We start from the raw sequence: 19,955 nt of genomic DNA, 5'->3' as shown, positions 1-19,955 counted from the left end.
GAAATTGGCATAGTAGGCAATATAGCCTAATCAGTCACAACTCTCCCATTTACTTGTCATTGCACATCCTTCAAATCACCAGCAGATGGTGACCATTTTGATAACAAATTTACATGCACTCTGTTCATTCTTACAAATTGGATCATAACTCTAAAAGTGCAGATATCCCACTGGAACTTTGATATTCCTGTAGAGTATATTATGTCCAATAATTCAGTCACAGACTCTGCAGTGGCACTATAGAGCTGCAGGAGATAGCACAAACCCACCCACCATAGCTAACCTAAATGGATATTTATTCAATATTATCTTTAAAAAATAAAAAAGATTCCCTAAATTCCATACATAGTTGAAGATTACACTGCCTTCTTCTTTTGTCTAATCATCATCATGTGAACTGAATTACTTCTCTACACTCAATGTTGACAATTAGTCAGTAAGAAAGTAGCCCACATCTAGCCCAGTAGGCCTAGCCTACTGCTTTGAGTTGTGCTTTTGGACTCCTTAGATAGACTAGATTCATTAATCTTTGTGTGTGAGGAGTAGCACTCCTGTTAAGGGGCGTTCTGTTTCAGCCCTCTGTGTCCTGAGGTGACACTAGTGGAAGTGCCAAGTGCAGGTAAAGCTTAGCTCTGTCGCTCTCTCGGTCTTACTCAGATACACTCCCTTGTGATGCAGCCCCACATAAATTCATTTATTAACAGTTAAAAAATGGAAGTCTCTCAGCCAGTTATGGGCGCTGTGTCAAAAATGTATCTCACAGAGCTGTTCTTCAATACCCATTACATGTCAACGCTACTTGCTTGGGTAGATTTCAGCGAATGGATGGCTTAACAGGATGTCCACTGCTGTGACTCATTTTAATTTGACTATGTCACCTCCCTCCTTTGTCTTCTGTCCCTCCCACAGACTCCTGGGAAAGGAGGCTCCCAGAACTCTGAGTCAGACCAGCCCAGTGCAGACCTCAACAATGACCAGACCTCCGAGGTAACACGTGTCTCTTACTTGTGTAACTCACCCGATGGACTACTGTACCACTGTACCACTGAACGTTTTAGCACTGGGGCCATGATCCCTATCCTGTATTCCGTAGTCTGATCATGTCTAGCCTATGTCTGTGTGCAGGGATTCATCTGTCCCCAGTGCATGAAGTCCCACAACTCCGCAGAGGAGCTGTTTAAGCACTATGAACTGTACCACGATTCAGGACACCAGCCCCCCAGCATGGGCCCTGGCCGGTAAGACCACTGTCTTCTTCCTGGCTTTACTGTAGCACACTATAAGGATACTTAGTTGTCCTGTCCTCTTGTATTTATTAGGATCCGCATTAGCCGCTGCAAAAGCATAAAATCAGAACAAACTATTTGTCACATGCGCCGAGTACTTACAAGCCCTTAACCAACAGTTCAAGAAATAAACAAATAATAAAAAGTAACACAATAAAATAACAATGTTGAGGCTTTATACAGGGGGTACCGGTACCGAGTCAATATGCGGGGGTACAGGTTAGTCGTGGTAGTTTGTTAATGTAGGTAGGGGTAAAGTGACTATACATAGATAATAAACAGCGAGTAGCAGCAGTGTAAAAAAACAATTGGGGTGTGTGGGATCAATGTAAAATAACCCGGGTGGCCATTTAATTTTTTTGTTCAGCAGTCTTATGGCTTAGGGGGTAGAAGCTGTTAAGAAGACTTTTGGTCCTAGACTCCGGTACCGCTTGCTGTGCGGTAGCAGAGAGAACAGCCTCTGACTTGGGTGATTGGAGTCTTTGACTATTTAAAAAAATATATTTCCTCTGACATCGCCTAGTATATAGGTCCTGGATGGCAGGAAGCTTGGCACCAGTGATGTACTGGGCGTATGCACTACCCTCTGTAGCGCCTTACGGTCAGATGCCGAACAGTTGCCACACCAGGCGGTGATGCAATTTGGCAAGACATTTCAGTTGCACTAAATGTATAACAAAAAGGCTGAATATGTGCTGTTTAGACTTAGAACTAGGTTTTATAAGGGAAGTGAGAAGATAGTCAGGCTACTAGCAAGACAACTAAAAATGCAGAACACTTCTAATGTAATTCCAGCAATTAAGAAGGGCAGTAAGATGATGACAAAGTGTGTTTCAACATTTTTATGAAGATTCATATATATCCTCTTTTTCAGCGAGCCCCACAGATATGGATACTTTTGTCTGGTATATAATTACCTATATAATTACCTAGATTATCAGATAGCCAGGTAGAGGAGGTTAGAGACACCATCTCACTGTATCTATGAAAGCAGGGAAACCACCTGGTATATATATTGACATTCTTGTACCTGTATTGACAGTAGTTTACCAAGAGGCATTTAAAAATGGCTCCCTTCCAGACACCTTTAATGAGGCTTTGATATCACTGATTCCTAAGAAGGATAGAGATACTACAGAACCAGGGAATTTTAGAGCTATCAGCCTCCTTAATGTGGATTGCAAGATTCTTACTAAGACCCTTGCGATACGCTTAGAGAATTCACTACCTAATATTATACATAGTGACCAAGTAGGATTTATTAAGAACAGGACCTGAACTGATAATATGAGGAAGCTCTTACATCTCATGTGGTTAAACCGCTCAAATATAGTTCCTACCACTGCTGTCTCTTTAGATGCTGAGAAGGTATTTGATAGGTTAGAGTGGGCTTTTCTCTTTTCTCTCCCTGGTTTTGGACCTGACTTTTGTAAGTGTATAGGAGTCCTCTATTCCAATCCTAAAGCAACAGTATTTACGAATGGAATTATGTCTCCTTTGTTCTGTCTTTCTAGAGGCACAAGGCAGGGTTGCTCACTCTCCCCTCCTGTTTACCATCATTTTAGAGCCTCTTGTGACAATGATAAGAACAGATCCATAAATTAGGGGTGTACGTGGATGAGGCAAATGACACAAGCTGCTTATGTATGCAGATTATATTCTACTGCTGGTCTCTGATCCTGATTGCTTAATTGTATTGAATCATATTCTAGTATGTCGGGCTACAAAATGTATTGGAATAAGTCGGAAGCAATGGCAATTAATGCCATATGTTACTCTGGAACCCTATTTAATTTCAAATGGGTTCCTAATGGGATGAAATATGGGTATTAAATTGAGCTCAAATTTGGAGGAAGTGATAGGACTAAATTCTGAGCCACTACCTAGTCAAGATTAAGACCAATTTAGAAAATATTAAACTTTCTTTATTGGGAAAGATCAATGTGATTAAAATGGTTGTGGTCCCAATATTTTAATTATGTCTTCAATGTTAACTATGAATATTTCGACTTGTTTTTGAAACAATATGACAAATTAACTAAATACTTTTTGTGGGATAGGGAAAAAAATGGATTAATATGAAGATTGTGTGCTCACCAAGGGATGTAAGGAGGCTTCGCTTTACCAGATGTTAAATTGTACAATTTATCAATTGAAATGGCTAAATTGGCGAAACGTTGGGGCAAAAGGGATGCTGGCTTGGATAACAATAGAATGGGAATTAAGTTATCCTTTCACCCCCGTTGATACTCTGTGTCACAGTTACACAATCCTAGGCTACGGCTAGGAAATAAGTTTCTGTACTGGAAAGTGGCTAATGAAAGGAATTCAAACTATAGGTGATCTGTACAATAAATACCTATTGATGTCATACTCCGATTTGGTACAAAAATATATGGGAGACAGGATATTTCTGGAAATACAGTGGGGAGAACAAGTATTTGATATACTGCCAATTTTGCAGGTTGCCTACACAAAGCATGTAGAGGTCTGCAATTTTTATCATAGTGACTATACATAGATAAAACAGCGAGTAGCAGCAGTGTAAAAAACAATTGGGGTGTGTCGGATCAATGTAAAATAACCTGGGTGGCCATTTCAACTGTGAGAGATGGAATCTAAAACAAAAATCCAGAACATCACATTGGTCTGGTCTTGGGCATTGTGGAGAGATTGGAGTCTGTTTGATTGAGTGTGTGGACAGGTGTCTTTTATACAGGTAACAAGTTCAAACAGGTGCAGTTAATACAGGTAATGAGTGGAGAACAGGAGGGATTCTTAAAGAAAAACTAACAGGTCTGTGAGAGCTGGAATTCTTACTGGTTGGTAGGTGATCAAATACACAGTGCCTTGCGAAAGTATTCGGCCCCCTTGAACTTTGCGACCTTTTGCCACATTTCAGGCTTCAAACATAAATATATAAAACTGTATTTTTTTGTGAAGAATCAACAACAAGTGGGACACAATCATGAAGAGGAACGACATTTATTGGATATTTCAAACTTTAACAAATCAAACTGAAATTGGGCGTGCAAAATTATTCAGCCCCTTTACTTTCAGTGCAGCAAACCCTCTCCAGAAGTTCAGTGAGGATCTCTGAATGATCCAATGTTGACCTAAATGACTAATGATAAATACAATCCACCTGTGTGTAATCAAGTCTCCGTATAAATGCACCTGCACTGTGATAGTCTCAGAGGTCCGTTAAAAGCGCAGAGAGCATCATGAAGAACAAGGAACACACCAGGCAGGTCCGAGATACAGTTGTGAAGAAATTTAAAGCCGGATTTGGATACAAACAGATTTCCCAAGCTTTAAACATCCCAAGGAGCACTGTGCAAGCGATAATATTGAAATGGAAGGAGTATCAGACCACTGCAAATCTACCAAGACCTGGCCGCCCCTCTAAACGTTCAGCTCATACAAGGAGAAGACTGATCAGAGATGCAGCCAAGAGGCCCATGATCACTCTGGATGAACTGCAGAGATCTACAGCTGAGGTGGGAGACTCTGTCCATAGGACAACAATCAGTCGTATATTGCACAAATCTGGCCTTTATGGAAGAGTGGCAAGAAGAAAGCCATTTCTTAAAGATATCCATAAAAAGTGTTGTTTAAAGTTTGCCACAAGCCACCTGGGAGACACACCAAACATGTGGAAGAAGGTGCTCTGGTCAGATGTTACGAATCCCTTTTGGCCCGACAGTCTAGGGGGGATGGTAGTGAGACCCGTAACATAACTCATGTAAATTATAATTGTGACAAAGTGTGAACGAAATAACCACTACAACCGAAATAATACCGTCAAACTCAGGGTTTATTTATAAACACACGGTAATGGGGGAAGCAGGAAAAGGGGCTGAGCTGGACCCAAGGAAAGAAACAATAAGTATTCAAAACACCCCTAAGCTAGACTAGCCTATTTCAACAACAGCTAACTAACCAAAAATACAGTGGGTGGTCCGTCCAGTTCTAACTAGTGTATTTAACAAAGTTCACCTACGGGTAGTGTATGCCCATGGGCGACTTGTCTTGGTTTCCCCCTTTTCCCACCAGCAACAAACAAACACCATAACCAAAACAATACTCACAGGAGATGACAAAGTGATTTGGAGGTGCTCAAACAAAAGAAGAGGTTAAGACGCAAAGAGAGAGATCTACATACATGGCATTTACAAAGAGATTGAGCTTGAAATCTATATAGAACAGAGATCTACCAACATGGCATTACAAAGAGATTGAGCTACTGAAATCTATAAAGAACAGCGATCTACCAACATGGCATTACAAAGAGATTGAGCTCCAGAGCAAACAAATGATGGGGTTTTTAAACCATGGGGAAGGAACTGTGATAGGGTAGGAAACAGGAGGAGGTGTGTCTTCTAATTGTTGATTGGATTGTTGACTGATTGGGGAGTGATGATTTTCACCTGTGAGGGGAGACGGAGAGAAAATAAACACACACAGGATACACACACAGGATACTTGTATCCGTAACATCAGATGAAACCAAAATTTAACTTTTTGGCAACATTGCAAAGCGTTATGTTTAGCGTAAAAGCAACACAGCTGAACACACCATCCCCACTGTCAAACATGGTGGTGGCAGCATCATGGTTTGGGCCTGCTTTTCTTCAGCAGGGACAGGGAAGATGGTTAAGATTGATGGGAAGATGGATGGAGCCAAATACAGGACCATTCTGGAAGAAAACCTGATGGAGTCTGCAAAAGACCTGAGACTGGGACGAAGATTTGTCTTCCAACAAGACAATGATCCAAAACATAAAGCAAAATCTACAATGGAATGGTTCAAAAATAAACATATCCAGGTGTTAGAATGGCCAAGTCAAAGTCCAGACCTGAATCCAATCGAGAATCTGTGGAAAGAACTGAAAACTGCTGTTCACAAATGCTCTCCATCCAACCTCACTGAGCTCGAGCTGTTTTGCAAGGAGGAATGGGAAAAAATTTCAGTCTCTCGATGTGCAAAACTGATAGAGACATACCCCAAGCGACTTACAGCTGTAATCGCAGCAAAAGGTGGCGCTACAAAGTATTAACTTAAGGGGGCTGAATAATTTTGCATGCCCAATTTTTCAGTTTTTGATTTGTTAAAAAAGTTTGAAATATCCAATAAATGTCGTTCCACTTCATGATTGTGTCCCACTTGTTGTTGATTCTTCACAAAAAAATACAGTTTTATATCTTTATGTTTGAAGCCTGAAATGTGGCAAAAGGTCGCAAAGTTCAAGGGGGCCGAATACTTTCGCAAGGCGCTGTATGTCATGCAGTAAAATGCAAATTAATTACTTAAAAATCATACAATGTGATTTTCTGGATTTTTGTTTTAGATTCCGTCTCTCACATTTGAAGTGTACATATGATAAAAAATACAGACCTCTACATGCTTTGTAAGTAGGAAACACTGCCGATTTAGCAGGTTATCAAATACTTGTTCTCCCCACTGTATTTACAATTGAGAGGTTTTAACCGACCAAAAACAAAATCCAGGAAATCACCCAATAGCTAAGTATTTGGAATTACCCGAACATAAAGCAGCCATTTTTTGACTCAATATTTATTATCTGAAGAGTAAAGACTGTAAAAACCTCAGAACAATATGGCAAATTGACCTTAAGTATGAAATTGAGGATGATACCTGGTTGAAGAGCTTGTCCAGCTCAGGGAGGAAAAAGGGAAGCCAGGGGGTAACTCAGGTTTTATTGGACCCCAACAAGGCTTCATAAGCTCGTCATCAAGCTCGAGACCCTGGGTCTCGACCCCGCCCTGTGCAACTGGGTACTGGACTTCCTGACGGGCCGCCCCCAGGTGGTGAGGGTAGGCAACAACATCTCCTCCCCGCTGATCCTCAACACTGGGGCCCCACAAGGGTGCGTTCTGAGCCCTCTCCTGTACTCCCTGTTCACCCACGACTGCGTGGCCACGCACGCCTCCAACTCAATCATCAAGTTTGCGGACGACACAACAGTGGTAGGCTTGATTACCAACAACGACGAGACGGCCTACAGGGAGGAGGTGAGGGCCCTCGGAGTGTGGTGTCAGGAAAATAACCTCACACTCAACGTCAACAAAACTAAGGAGATGATTGTGGACTTCAGGAAACAGCAGAGGGAACACCCCCCCTATCCACATCGATGGAACAGTAATGGAGAGGGTAGCACGTTTTAAGTTCCTCGGCATACACATCACAGACAAACTGAATTGGTCCACTCACACAGACAGCATCGTGAAGAAGGCGCAGCAGCGCCTCTTCAACCTCAGGAGGCTGAAGAAATTTGGCTTGTCACCAAAAGCACTCACAAACTTCTACAGATGCACAATCGAGAGCATCCTGGCGGGCTGTATCACCGCCTGGTATGGCAACTGCACCGCCCTCAACCGTAAGGCTCTCCAGAGGGTAGTGAGGTCTGCACAACGCATCACCGGGGGCAAACTACCTGCCCTCCAGGACACCTACACCACCCGATGTCACAGGAAGGCCATAAAGATCATCAAGGACATCAACCACCCGAGCCACTGCCTGTTCACCCCGCTATCATCCAGAAGGCGAGGTCAGTACAGGTGCATCAAAGCTGGGACCGAGAGACTGAAAAACAGCTTCTATCTCAAGGCCATCAGACTGTTAAACAGCCACCACTAACACTGAGTGGCTGCTGCCAACACACTGACACTGACTCAACTCCAGCCACTTTAATAATGGGAATTGATGGGAAATGATGTAAATATATCACTAGCCACTTTAAACAATGCTACCTTATATAATGTTACTTACCCTACATTATTCATCTCATATGCATACGTATATACTGTACTCTATATCATCGACTGTATCCTTATGTAATACATGTATCACTAGCCACTTTAAACTATGCCACTTTGTTTACATACTCATCTCATTTGTACATACTGTACTCGATACCATCTACTGTATCTTGCCTATGCTGCTCTGTACCATCACTCATTCATATATCCTTATGTACATATTCTTTATCCCCTTACACTGTGTACAAGACAGTAGTTTTGGAATTGTTAGTTAGATTACTTGTTATTACTGCATTGTCGGAACTAGAAGCACAAGCATTTCGCTACACTCGCATTAACATCTGCTAACCATGTGTATGTGACAAATAAAATTTGATTTGATTTGATTTAAGAAGACCAACAATTCTCTGTGTTGGAAATGACAAAAAGACACAGGGACATTTTTACACGCATTTTTACACACGAAATGAACATTGGTGCTACCTTTCTGGAAGGATGTTTTGAAATATCTGGAGGATTGGTTGGGTTTAACAATTCCAGTTTCACAGAGAATATGTATCGTGGGCGAAAGAACAGAGTTACCTCATGTAACAAATTAGGAATTTGCACTGATCACTGTTGGTATCATTACAGCAGCTCCTACTCTGAAACAGTGGATATAATCAATCTTGGAGGTAGCATCTTATGAACAAATGCTGGCTAGGCTACCTGGGGTGGCAGGTAACCTAGTGGTTAGAGCGTTGGGCCAGTAACTGAAAGGTCGCTTTTAATCATGGCAAGGCGACAGGAAACATGACCGAATACAAACAGTGTAGCTATTCCCTCCACAAGGCAATCAAACAAGCTAAGCGTCAGTATAGAGACAAAGTAGAGTCGCAATTCAACGGCTCAGACACGAGACATATGTGGCAGGGTCTACCTACAGTCAATCACGGATTACAAAAAGAAAACCAGCCTCGTCACGTCCCAGACAAACTAAACAACTTTGCTCGCTTTGAGGACAATACAGTGTCACTGACACGGCCCGCTACCAGAACCTGCAGGTTCTCCTTCACCGCAGCCAACGTGAGTAAAACATTTTAAACGTGTTAACCCTCGCAAGGTTGCCGGCCCAGACGACGTCCCTAACCGCGATCTCGGAGCATGCGCAGACCAATCCATCCCTATCCCAGTCTGCTGTTCCCACATGCTTCAAGAGGGCCACCATTGTTCCTGTACCCAAGAAATCTAAGGTAACCGAACTCCGCACTCCCTTCCGTCATCATGATGTGCTTTGAGAGACTAGTCAAGGATCATATCACCTCCACCTTACCTGACACCCTAGACCCACTAAAATTTGCTTACCGCCCCAATAGGTCCACAGACGACGCAATCACACTGCCCTAACCCATCTGGACAAGAGGAATACCTATGTAAGAATGCTGTTCATCGATTACAGCTCAGCATTTAACACCATAGTACCCTACAAACTCCTCATCAAGCTCGAGTCCCCGGGTCTTGAACCCGCCCTGGTGGTGAGGGTAGGTAACAACATCTCCACCCCGCTGATCCTCAACACTTGGGCCCCACAAGGGTGTGTTTTCAGCCCTCTCCTGTTCTCCCTGTTCACCCATGACTACGTGGCCAAGCACGCCTTCAACTCAATCATCAAGTTTGCAGACGACCCTACAGCGGTAGGCTTGATTACCAACAATGATGAGACGGCCTACAGGGAGGAGGTGAGGGCCCTCGGAGTGTAGTGTCAGGAAAATAACCTCCCACTCAACGTCAACAAAACAAAGGAGATGATCATGGACTTCACGAAACAGCAGAGGGAGCACCCCCCTATCCACATTGACAGGACAGTAGTGGAGAAGGTGGAAAGTTTTAAGTTCCTCGGCGTACACATCACGGACAAACTGAAATGGTCCATCCACACAGACAGCGTGGTGAAGAAGGCGCAACAGCGCCTCTTCAACCTCAGGAGGCTGAAGAAATTTGGCTTGTCACCTAAAACACTCACAAGCTTTTACAGATGCGCAATTGAGAGCATCCCGTCAGGCCGTAAGGCTCTCCAGAGGGTAGTGAGATCTGCACAACGCATCACCGGGGGCAAACTATCTGCCCTCCAGGACACCTACAGCACCCGACGTCACAGGAAGGCCAAAAAGATCATCAAGGACAACAACCACCCGAGCCACTGCCTGTTCACCCCACTATCATCCAGAAGGCGAGGCCAGTACAGGTGCATCAAAGCTGGGGCCGAGAGAAGCTGTTTTTCACATCTATCTCAAGGCCATCAGACTGTTAAACAGCCATCACTAACATTGAGTGGCTGCTGCCAACATACTGACTCAAATCTCTAGCCACTTTGATAATAAAAAATTGGATGTAATAAATGTATCACTTGTCACTTTAAACAATGCCACTTTATATAATGTTTACATACCCTACATTACTCATCTCATATGTATATACTGTACTCTATACCATCTACTGCATCTTGCCTATGGGGTTTGGCCATCGCTCATCTATATATTTACAGTTGAAGTCAGAAGTTTACATACATTTAAGCTCAGTTTTTCACAATTCCTGACATTTAATCCTAGTAAAAATTCCCTTTCTTAGGTCAGTTAGGTTCACCACTTTATTTTAAGAATGAAATGTCAGAATATTAGTAGAGAGAATGATTTATTTCAGCTTTTATTTCTTTCATCACATTCCCAGTGGGTCAGAAGTTTACATACACTCAATTAGTATTTGGTAGCATTGCCTTTAAATTGTTTAACTTGGGTCAAACGTATTGGGTAGCCTTCCACAAGCTTCCCACAATAAATTGGGTGAATTTTGGCCCATTCCTCCTGAGAGCGCTGGTGTAACTGAGTCAGGTTTGTAGGCCTACTTGCTCACACGCGCCTTTTCAGTTCTGCCTACAAATGTTCTATAGGATTGAGGTCAGGGCTTTGTGATGGCCACTCCAATACCTTGACTTTGTTGTCCTTAAGCCATTTTGCCACAACTTTGGAAGTGTGCTTGGGGTCATTGTCCATTTGGAAGACCCATTTGTGACAAAGCTTTAACTTCCTGACTGCTGTCTTGAGATGTTGCTTCAATGTATCTGCATCATTTTCTTTCCTCATGATGCCATCTCTTTTGTGAAGTGTGTCAGTCCCTCCTGCAGCAAAGCACCCTCACAACATGATGCTGCCACCCCCATGCTTCAAGGTTGAGATGGTGTTCTTCAGCTTGAAAACCTCTCCCCTTTTCCTCCAAACATAACGATGGTCATTATGGCCAAACAGTTCTATTTTTGTTTCATCAGACCAGAGGACATTTCTCCAAAAAGTATGCTCTTTCTCCCCGTGTGCAGTTCCAAACCGTAGTCTGGCTTTTTTATGGTGGTTTTGGAGCAGTGGCTTCTTCCTTGCTGAGCGGCCTTTCTGGTTATGTCGATATAGGACTCGTTTTACTGTGGCTATAGGTACTTTTGTGCCTGTTTCCTCCAGCATCTTCACCAGGTCCTTTGCTGTTGTTCTGGGATTGATTTCTGGGATTGATTTTCACTTTTTGCACCAAAGTACGTTTATCTCTAGGAGACAGAACGCGTCTCCTTCCTGAGCGGTGTGCTGGCTGCGTGGACCCATGGTGGTTATACTTGCGTACTATTGTTTGTACAGATGAACGTGGTACCTTCAGGCGTTTGGAAAGGATGAACCAGACTTGTGGAGGTCTACAAATCTTTTTCTGAGGTCTTGGGTGATTTCTTTTGATTTTACCATGATGTCAAGCAAAGAGGCACTGAGTTTGAAGGTAGGCCTTGAAATACATCCACAGGTACACCTCCAATTGACTCATGATGTCAATTAGCCTATCAGACGCCTCTAAAACCATGACTTAATTTTCTGGAATTTTCCAAGCTGTTTAAAGGCACAGTCAACTTAGTGTATGTCAACTTCTGACACACTGGAATTGTGATACAGTGAAATAATCTGTCTGTAAACAATTGTTGGAAAAATGACTTGTGTCATGCAGAAAGAAGATGTCCTAACTGACTTGCCAAAACTATAGTTTGTTAACAAGAAATTTGTGGAGTGGTTGAAAAACAAGTTTTAATGACTCCAACCTAAGTGTATGTAAACTTCCGACTTCAACTGTAGCTCCTATCATAATCATCATTATTGCCTTACTTTCTTCTTTTTGAACTTGTACTGTAATTACAAAATGTCCAGTATACATTCAGAATAATAATAAACATTTCAGGTAAATGTCCTTCTCCTTTCCTCCTCCAGGGAAGACTTTATTCTTCTCCGGCAAGAGTTGCAAGAAATGCAGACCTCGCTCAAGGTACCACCATACATTTTTGAGGAGAGATTAGGCCGATAGAATTTTTGGTTTATTGCTCTTCACTGCGTAACGTATGTGTGCGCACGCGTGTGTATCTGTCAGGAGGAGCGATGGTTCTCTGGCGAGCTGAAGAAGGAGCTGGACAAAGTGCAAGGACACCTGAAGCAAGTAATTCCTCTAAGATGTCTACTATCAAATGATATCTCATTCCAGCCACTCCCGTAGAAATTCAACATTTGAATTTTCATTTTTCATGGCTTCTCTCATCTTACCAGAATACCTGAGGGAGTTGACATGAAATAAGGGTTCTCCGGTAACAGCCAACCGATGATAGAATACCAAACTACAATCAATTTTGACAATTAACCAGTTCTTATGTGTGATACACTGCTTAGCTGGTATGGACATATCAGTGTTCCTCTCGTTTCAGGGTCAACATAATGACGGCCAGGCAGGCTCAGAGGATTCTGGTGAGTGATTTAAGATCATGTTCATTAAGCCACAAACAGAAGAAAACCTTCCCGAAACAGAGAAGTATTAAACTCAGCAAAAAAAGAAACCTCCCTTTTTCAGGACCCTGTCTTTTAAAGATAATTAGTAAAAATCCAAATAACTTCACAGATCTTCATTGTAAAGGGTTTAAACACTGTTTCTCATGGTTTAACAAGTAATGAACCATAAATAAGTAATGAACATGCACCTGTGGAATGGTCATTAAGACACTAACATCTTACAGACAGTAGGCAATTAAGGTTACAGTTATGAAAACTTAGGACACTAAAGAGGCTTTTCTACTGACTCTGAAAAACACCAAAAGAAAGATGCCCAGGGTCCCTGCTCCTCCGCTTGAATGTGCCTTAGGCATGCTGCAAGGAGGCATGAGGACTGCAGATGTGGCCAGGGCAATACATTGCAATGTCCGTACTGTGAGACGCCTAAGACAGGGAGACAGGACAGACAGCTGATTGTCCTCACAGTGGCAGACCACGTGTAACAACACTTGCATAGGATCGGTACATCCGAACATCACACCTGCGGGACAGGTACAGGATGGCAACAACAACTGCTAGAGTTACACCAGGAAAGCACAATCCCTCCATCAGTGCTCAGACTGTCTGCAATAGACAGAGAGGCTGGACTTGTAGGCCTGTTGTAAGGCAGGTCCTCACCAGACATCACCAGCAACAACATCGCCTATGGGCGCAAACCCTCCGTCTCTGGAGCAGACAGGACTGGCAAAACGTGCTCTTCACTGACGAGTCAGGGTTTTTTCTCACCAGGGGTGATGGTCGGATTCGCCTTTTTTTAACAATATGACCCAGATGACCCTCCAGCATGACAATGCCACCAGCCATACTGCTCGTTCTGTGCGGGATTTCCTGCAAGGTGGAATGTCTGTTTTGCCATGGCCAGCGAAGAGCCCGCATCTCAATCGCATTGAGCACGTCTGGGATCTGTTGGATCGGACGGTGAGGGCTAGGGCCATTCCCCCCCAGAAAAGTCCGGGAACTTGCAGGTGCCTTGGTGGAAGAGTGGGGTAACATCTCACAGCAAGACCTGGCAAATCTGGTGCAGTCCTTGAGGGGGTGATGCACTGCAGTACTTAATGTAGCTGATGGCCACACCAGATAGTGACTGTTACTTTTGATTTTGACCCCCCCCCCCCTTTGTTCAGAGACACCTTATTCAATTTCTGTTAGTCACATGTCTGTGGAACTTGTTCAGTTTGTCTCAGTTGTTGAATCTTGTTACGTTCATACAAATATTTACACATTTGAAGATTCCTGAAAATAAATGCAGTTGACAGTGAGAGGATGTTTATATGTAATTGTCCAATAAGAAATGTTTGTTTTCATTTTCCCTTGCACAATGTTTTATGGTATGCTCAAATGATCATGACTCAGTTCTTGAATTCTTTTCTTATTGTTGCTCATTCCTTTCCGTGTCTCTGTGCAGCCCTGGCGGTTAAGCTGAACCAGGCGGAGACGGAGAAGTTCAACATCAAGCAGATGAAAGACCTGTTTGAGCAGAAGGCTGCCCAGCTGGCCACAGAGATAGTGGGTTAGTGTGTGGCAGCCTGGCAGCTATCTTTAAATCCAGAGTCTGTGTGACTGGGAGCACTATGTGTGCTGCTGGCTGCTCTGTTAGAAACCATATTGGATATTATTCTCCACTCTTCGTATCTGGGTCATATTGTGAATATATTGTGTTGTGTTCAGTGGAGTCTGAGATATACAGTGAGCTCCAAAAGTATTGGGACAGTGACTCATTTTTTGTTGTTTTGGCGCCGTTCTCCAGCACTTTAGATTTGAAATGATACAATGACGAAGAGGTTAAAGTGCAGACGGTCACCTTTAATTTTAGGGTATTTTCATCCATATCGGGTGAACTGTTTAGAAAGTACAGAACTTTTTGTACATAGTGTAGTCCCCCCATTTTAGGGGACCAAAAGTATTGGGACCAGTTCACTTGTGTATTAACGTAGTCAAAAGTTTAGTATTTGGTCCCAGTTTCCTATTATGCAATGATTACATCAAACTTGTGACTACAAAGTTGTTGGATGCATTTGCTGTTTGTTTTGGTTGTGTTTCAGATTTTGTGCCCTGTTGAAATTCATGGTAAATAATGTAATTTTGTCACTTTTATTGTAAATAAGAATAGAATATATTTTATATGCATCTACGTTAATGTGGATGCTACCATGATTACAGATAAAAAATGCTAATCTCCCTGTTATTGTAATGGTGAGAGGTTAGCAAGTCTTGGGTATGATATATATGTGCGTCTAACTTTCTCACTCATCATTATCAAATGACACAATACATTATTTACCATTTTAATTTCTATTGGGCACAAAATAATCTGAAACACAACCAAAACAAACAGAAAATGCATCCAACAAGTTTGTATAGTCACAAACTTGATGTAACCATTAATACACATGTAAGTCCCAGTACTTTTGGAGCTTACTGTAGTTCATTTAGCTCATCTAAAGCTGCTTTGATTGAACAACCATTTTAATGTCACTATACACTGTGTAATGTTCCATAGGCAGGTATAGTACAGTGACTAGCTCAGAGGTTAGGGTTAGGATGGAAGATAAATGGTAATGTTATACTTTGTTCTGTGAAGAGATATTCAATTTAACATGGGTATGTTGGTGACCCTGACAGACATCAAGTCTCGTTATGATGAGGAAAAGAGCCTGAGGGAGGCTGCAGACCAGAGGCTGGCCAACCTGATCCAGGAGCTGCAGAGAGAGAGGCACGACAAAGACCGGCTACACACAGAACTGGTAACTAACAGAGACTGTATACATGCAGACAAGCATACACACACACACAGTCATGCATATACGCGTGCACACATACATGTAGGACACTTTCTATACATACTGTACAGTTATGGACATGTCACAGTGCACTAAAATATTAACACACTGTTGTACAATATTTGAGAATAAGTATACATTCATTGATGAGCACTGATAATAATTTGCATGTAGCCTATATTTTACTCCCAGATAACTTTTTCCCGGGTTTTATTTTCACCTCTTACTCATTACCTGTTGGTAAATAGGGATGTGACAAAATAACATTTTTTTCTTTAATGTTTGAAATGAAATGTATCGGTTTTCCATTAAAGCAATAAAGAAAAATTCATACAATTCCATGTGAATTCACAATGCAGCTGCACTGCTACCAGCAACGGTTTAGGTCTCACAGGGCGTCCCTTTTCAGACGGTTTAGGTCTCACAGGGCGTTCCTTTTCAGACGGTTTAGGTCTCACAGGGCGTTCCTTTTCAGACGGTTTAGGTCTCACAGGGCGTCCCTTTTCAGACGGTTTAGGTCTCACAGGGCGTTACTTTTCAGACGGTTTAGGTCTCACAGGGCGTCCCTTTTCAGACGGTTTAGCATTTCACCTGTACTACCATTACTGTAAATCAATTCCACCCTGCAAAGCATTCATTTCCTTCTCATTTCTCAAAGTATTGCCGTACAGGACTTCGCTGCTGACACTTGTCTTTCTCTGCCGTTTTTCCAACTGTTAACAACAATGACGTAGCAGTCGAGAGTCGACTACCAACGAATAGATTCCTCGACTTCTTGCAGGTCAACTCCCATTTCTGAGTGTCAAGATTAGATTCCGCTAGGAATCGGCTCCTAAGATTCAGTATCTTTGGAATGGAGGATACTGATTAGTTGCCGTACATCCGAGAACACAAACGCTTGCATCTTTCATAGCAAGCTAGCAAGGGACGGAGAAAGAGGGGAGGGGCACAGTATAGGCAGGTCGGCCACCAGGCAGACGGAGTCAACCTTGCACTAGGCCTTTCTATCGGCAATCAAAAGTGGTATCTCGCAATGGAATGCTATTTCTCGCAATTTCTTGGCGTGCAATGTCTCGCAACTTCAATGAATAGGCTAGGAAATTGAAATGAGCGAGATGCAACACTTTGCTCTCACACAGTCACACTCTGTATCTGCGTGTTTGCATGGGCTCGCTTCACGCTGTTCACAGCATGGTAGCCAAGGCAACAGAGCCTCATGCTTCAACACTCTTAGTTGTTGCTCTTACAAATTGACCCGCTATGCTGTTTACATTTAAATTACACAACTTTCCCCAGGCCTTTAAAGCCTATTGTTTAGTTAGGCTATAACATGGAAAAGGTTTTGTGATCACTGCACCGTAATTAAAACTTCTTTCTTTTTTTTCCTGATCACAATTTCGTTTAACAGTTTTTACTTTTCGATGTTCACCCTCCTGTTAGTTAACATATTGGATGTTGGGAGTTTCCGAGAACCATTTGTCAACAAAGAGAACAGTCACGGATAAAGCTAACGAACTGAAATTAAGCCAATTTGTTGTTGTCTGTTCGGATATCCTGGAGCCTTCATAGATATTCACCCCTAATGGGGTAATTTCTTCACTTTCATGGATACATGGATAATTATTATTTTTTTGAGAGAGGACTAGAGTTGTCTTAACAAAGTAAAGTATATAACCATGTATTTTATGATGAAGAAAGTGGAACTAGTCTTGAGGAAGGAACTATTCAGGACCGGGATTGCTGGGGTTACCATCTCTACCTAGATAAGTCATATCGTTTTAATTTATGTCATTAATTTCTGTCAGAGGAGTGGGCAGAATGTAACCTATATTTAACAAGGCCAGTCAGTTAAGAACAAATGATTATTTAAGAAAAGGGCGCTTATGACGTTATGAACTCTATACTGCCATTAACACTTAAATTCCCCACTTTCCTTTTTCTATTTTCACCCCAAACCTACATCCTAACCCTAAAGTGGTCCAGTAACTCCTAACCCCTCTTTGATGCCCCAAATGTCTGCCCTTCTGCCCTAACCTCTGATCTCTCTGCTGCCCCCTAGCTGCAGCGGCCGGGAGTTGAGGACATGGAGGTACTGCAGAAGGAGCTGATCCAGGTGCAGACATTGATGGACAACATGACACGCGATAGGGAGGAGGAGTCTGCACGCCTCAAGAGCCAATACGAGCAGCTGCAGGCTGACCACACCACCTCAGAGGTAAGGCTGCAGGGGAATGGCCCATCTTGGTTTAGTTTTATGTTACTGGTCCAGTATGTACTGCTAGTATCTTCACTATCCCTCAGTGCAAGGCAGGCCCAAAGGTTTAGGGCAGCTAGTCAACTGGTGATTAGCTCCTCTTCTTGCACAAGGGAGACTGGTAAACATGCTTCTAATAATGTTTAAACACACACATACACACTGTCATACAGTCAGGAACCTCTGTGAATTAAAAAGGAAATGTTTTATATGCCCTTTCACAATTGTTTATCACATTCTATACATCATAGAAGGGGTGTCCAAGTGGATATGAAGTTGTGATTTTTAACCATTTCTAAATAAAACAGATGGCCTTTACTCTCATTCTACAACCTTTGCCTGGTCGTAAACACTGATTAGAAATTCCACTGGCTTTCCCTCTCCTAGCACCAACTGTATTGTCACTCCTATTCTCTTCGATCTGAGCCTACAGGAAAGTTTGCGTCCTCAGGCCTGGAGGGAAGCAAAAGTCATTCAGCTACTCAAGAATAGCAAAGCATAATTTACTGGTTCAACAGCTGACCAATCAGCTTGCTAGAAATGAAATTGTGTTTGAACAGATACAGTGCTATTTCACAGTAAACAAATTAACAACAGACTTCCAGCATACTTGTACGATTTTGGGAGTTGTTTTGTTAGACTTCAGTGCAGCTTTTTGCATTATCAACCATAATCAGCTGCTGAAAAAAGCATGTCGTCTGCCAAATCATGGATTGAGAGCTACCCATCTAACAGAACAGAGGGTTTTGTTTAATTGAAACCTATAATTTGTGGTGTACTTAAAGGCGGATGTCTTGGTCCTTCACTGTGTTCTATTTTTACTAATGACCTACCACTAGCCTTAAAGCCTGACTCAGCATTATACACATCAGTTACCACATTAAGTGAAATCACTGCAACCCTTAACAAAGAGCTGTAGTCAGTTTTAGAGTGGGTGGCTACTAATAAGCTAGTCCTTAATATATCAAAAGCCCTAAACCTTATCTACATTTTGTAATGTATCAATTGAGCAACTTGAGGAGACTAAAATGTACACGGATGGCTTATATCAAGTACATGCATGTCAATCTCTCTTTGCTTAAAGTAGAAGAGAGATTGAATGCATCTCTGTCTTTTGTGAGAAGTATTGATGTGTTGAAAGCACCGATCTGTGTGTTCAAACAGCTAACACACAGCTCAGACACCCATACATAACCCACAAGACATGCCACCAGGGGCCTCTTCACAGTCCCTAAGTCCAGAACAGAGGCTGGGAAATGAACAGTAACACATAGAGCCTTGACCACATGGAACACTTCCACATCAGGTAACTCAAGCTCTCGGTAAAATCTGCTGAAAAAATATAGAACACCACCTGGCACAACATGTATTGTGAAGAGAGACACATTTGTTTTACTATCCTTGTGGGGACCAAACAATTGCTTCCCATTCAAAATCCAATTTTCCCTTTTAACCTAATCCTAACTAAACCCTAACCATATTTCTCCTCCCTAATTGTAAACCTAAGCCTAAAATAGCCCTTTTCCTTTTGGGGACCTGCAAAAAGTCCCCACCTGTCTGAATTGGCCTTGTTTGACTATCATTGTGAGGACTTCTGGTCCCCACAAGGATAGTAAAACCAAAAACAAGACCCTCGACGCACACCCACGCATTGTTATATTGTATTTTTTCAGTAGTGTACATATTGTACATTTAGCAGAAGCTAATAGGGATCTTATTAAATACTAAATACTTAAGATGGTCCTTTTAACAAGCTCTCGATTGACTAAAATAACCTTCATATTCAATGTTTTTAATAAAGGGATGCTTGAACTCCCTTTCCCAATCCTGTGGTGTCTGTCTGCATAATTCAGCGATATTTCCTGCATTACTGTACCCATAAGGCTTTGGAAGGAGAAGATTAGGAGGGAGTTTTTCTATGACAATGGCTTCCCCCTCCATCTCTTTCCCTCTTTCTGCCATTCCCCATCCGTCTCCT

General features: G+C 42.3%; 1 protein-coding gene across 2 annotated transcripts in view; it reads left to right on the top strand.

Annotated features, from left to right (window-relative positions):
- The window catches only part of LOC139373680 (early endosome antigen 1-like), a 48,309-nt gene that overhangs the window by 4,676 nt on the left and 23,678 nt on the right, over positions 1 to 19,955 (top strand). For both annotated transcript variants that reach the window (XM_071114526.1, XM_071114533.1), the window contains exons 2-9: positions 910 to 987; positions 1,126 to 1,238; positions 12,338 to 12,392; positions 12,495 to 12,560; positions 12,823 to 12,862; positions 14,349 to 14,453; positions 15,566 to 15,687; positions 17,783 to 17,938. In XM_071114526.1, coding sequence (XP_070970627.1) covers positions 910 to 987; positions 1,126 to 1,238; positions 12,338 to 12,392; positions 12,495 to 12,560; positions 12,823 to 12,862; positions 14,349 to 14,453; positions 15,566 to 15,687; positions 17,783 to 17,938 — 735 coding nt within the window. The remainder of the gene's footprint in view (positions 1 to 909; positions 988 to 1,125; positions 1,239 to 12,337; positions 12,393 to 12,494; positions 12,561 to 12,822; positions 12,863 to 14,348; positions 14,454 to 15,565; positions 15,688 to 17,782; positions 17,939 to 19,955) is intronic.

This window comes from Oncorhynchus clarkii, chromosome 2 (genome assembly GCF_045791955.1).
Source record: "Oncorhynchus clarkii lewisi isolate Uvic-CL-2024 chromosome 2, UVic_Ocla_1.0, whole genome shotgun sequence".
In the NCBI taxonomy this organism is placed as follows: domain Eukaryota; kingdom Metazoa; phylum Chordata; class Actinopteri; order Salmoniformes; family Salmonidae; genus Oncorhynchus; species Oncorhynchus clarkii.
The sequence above is the reverse complement of the archived record's forward strand: the minus strand, read 5'-3'. Positions and strand labels throughout refer to the sequence as shown.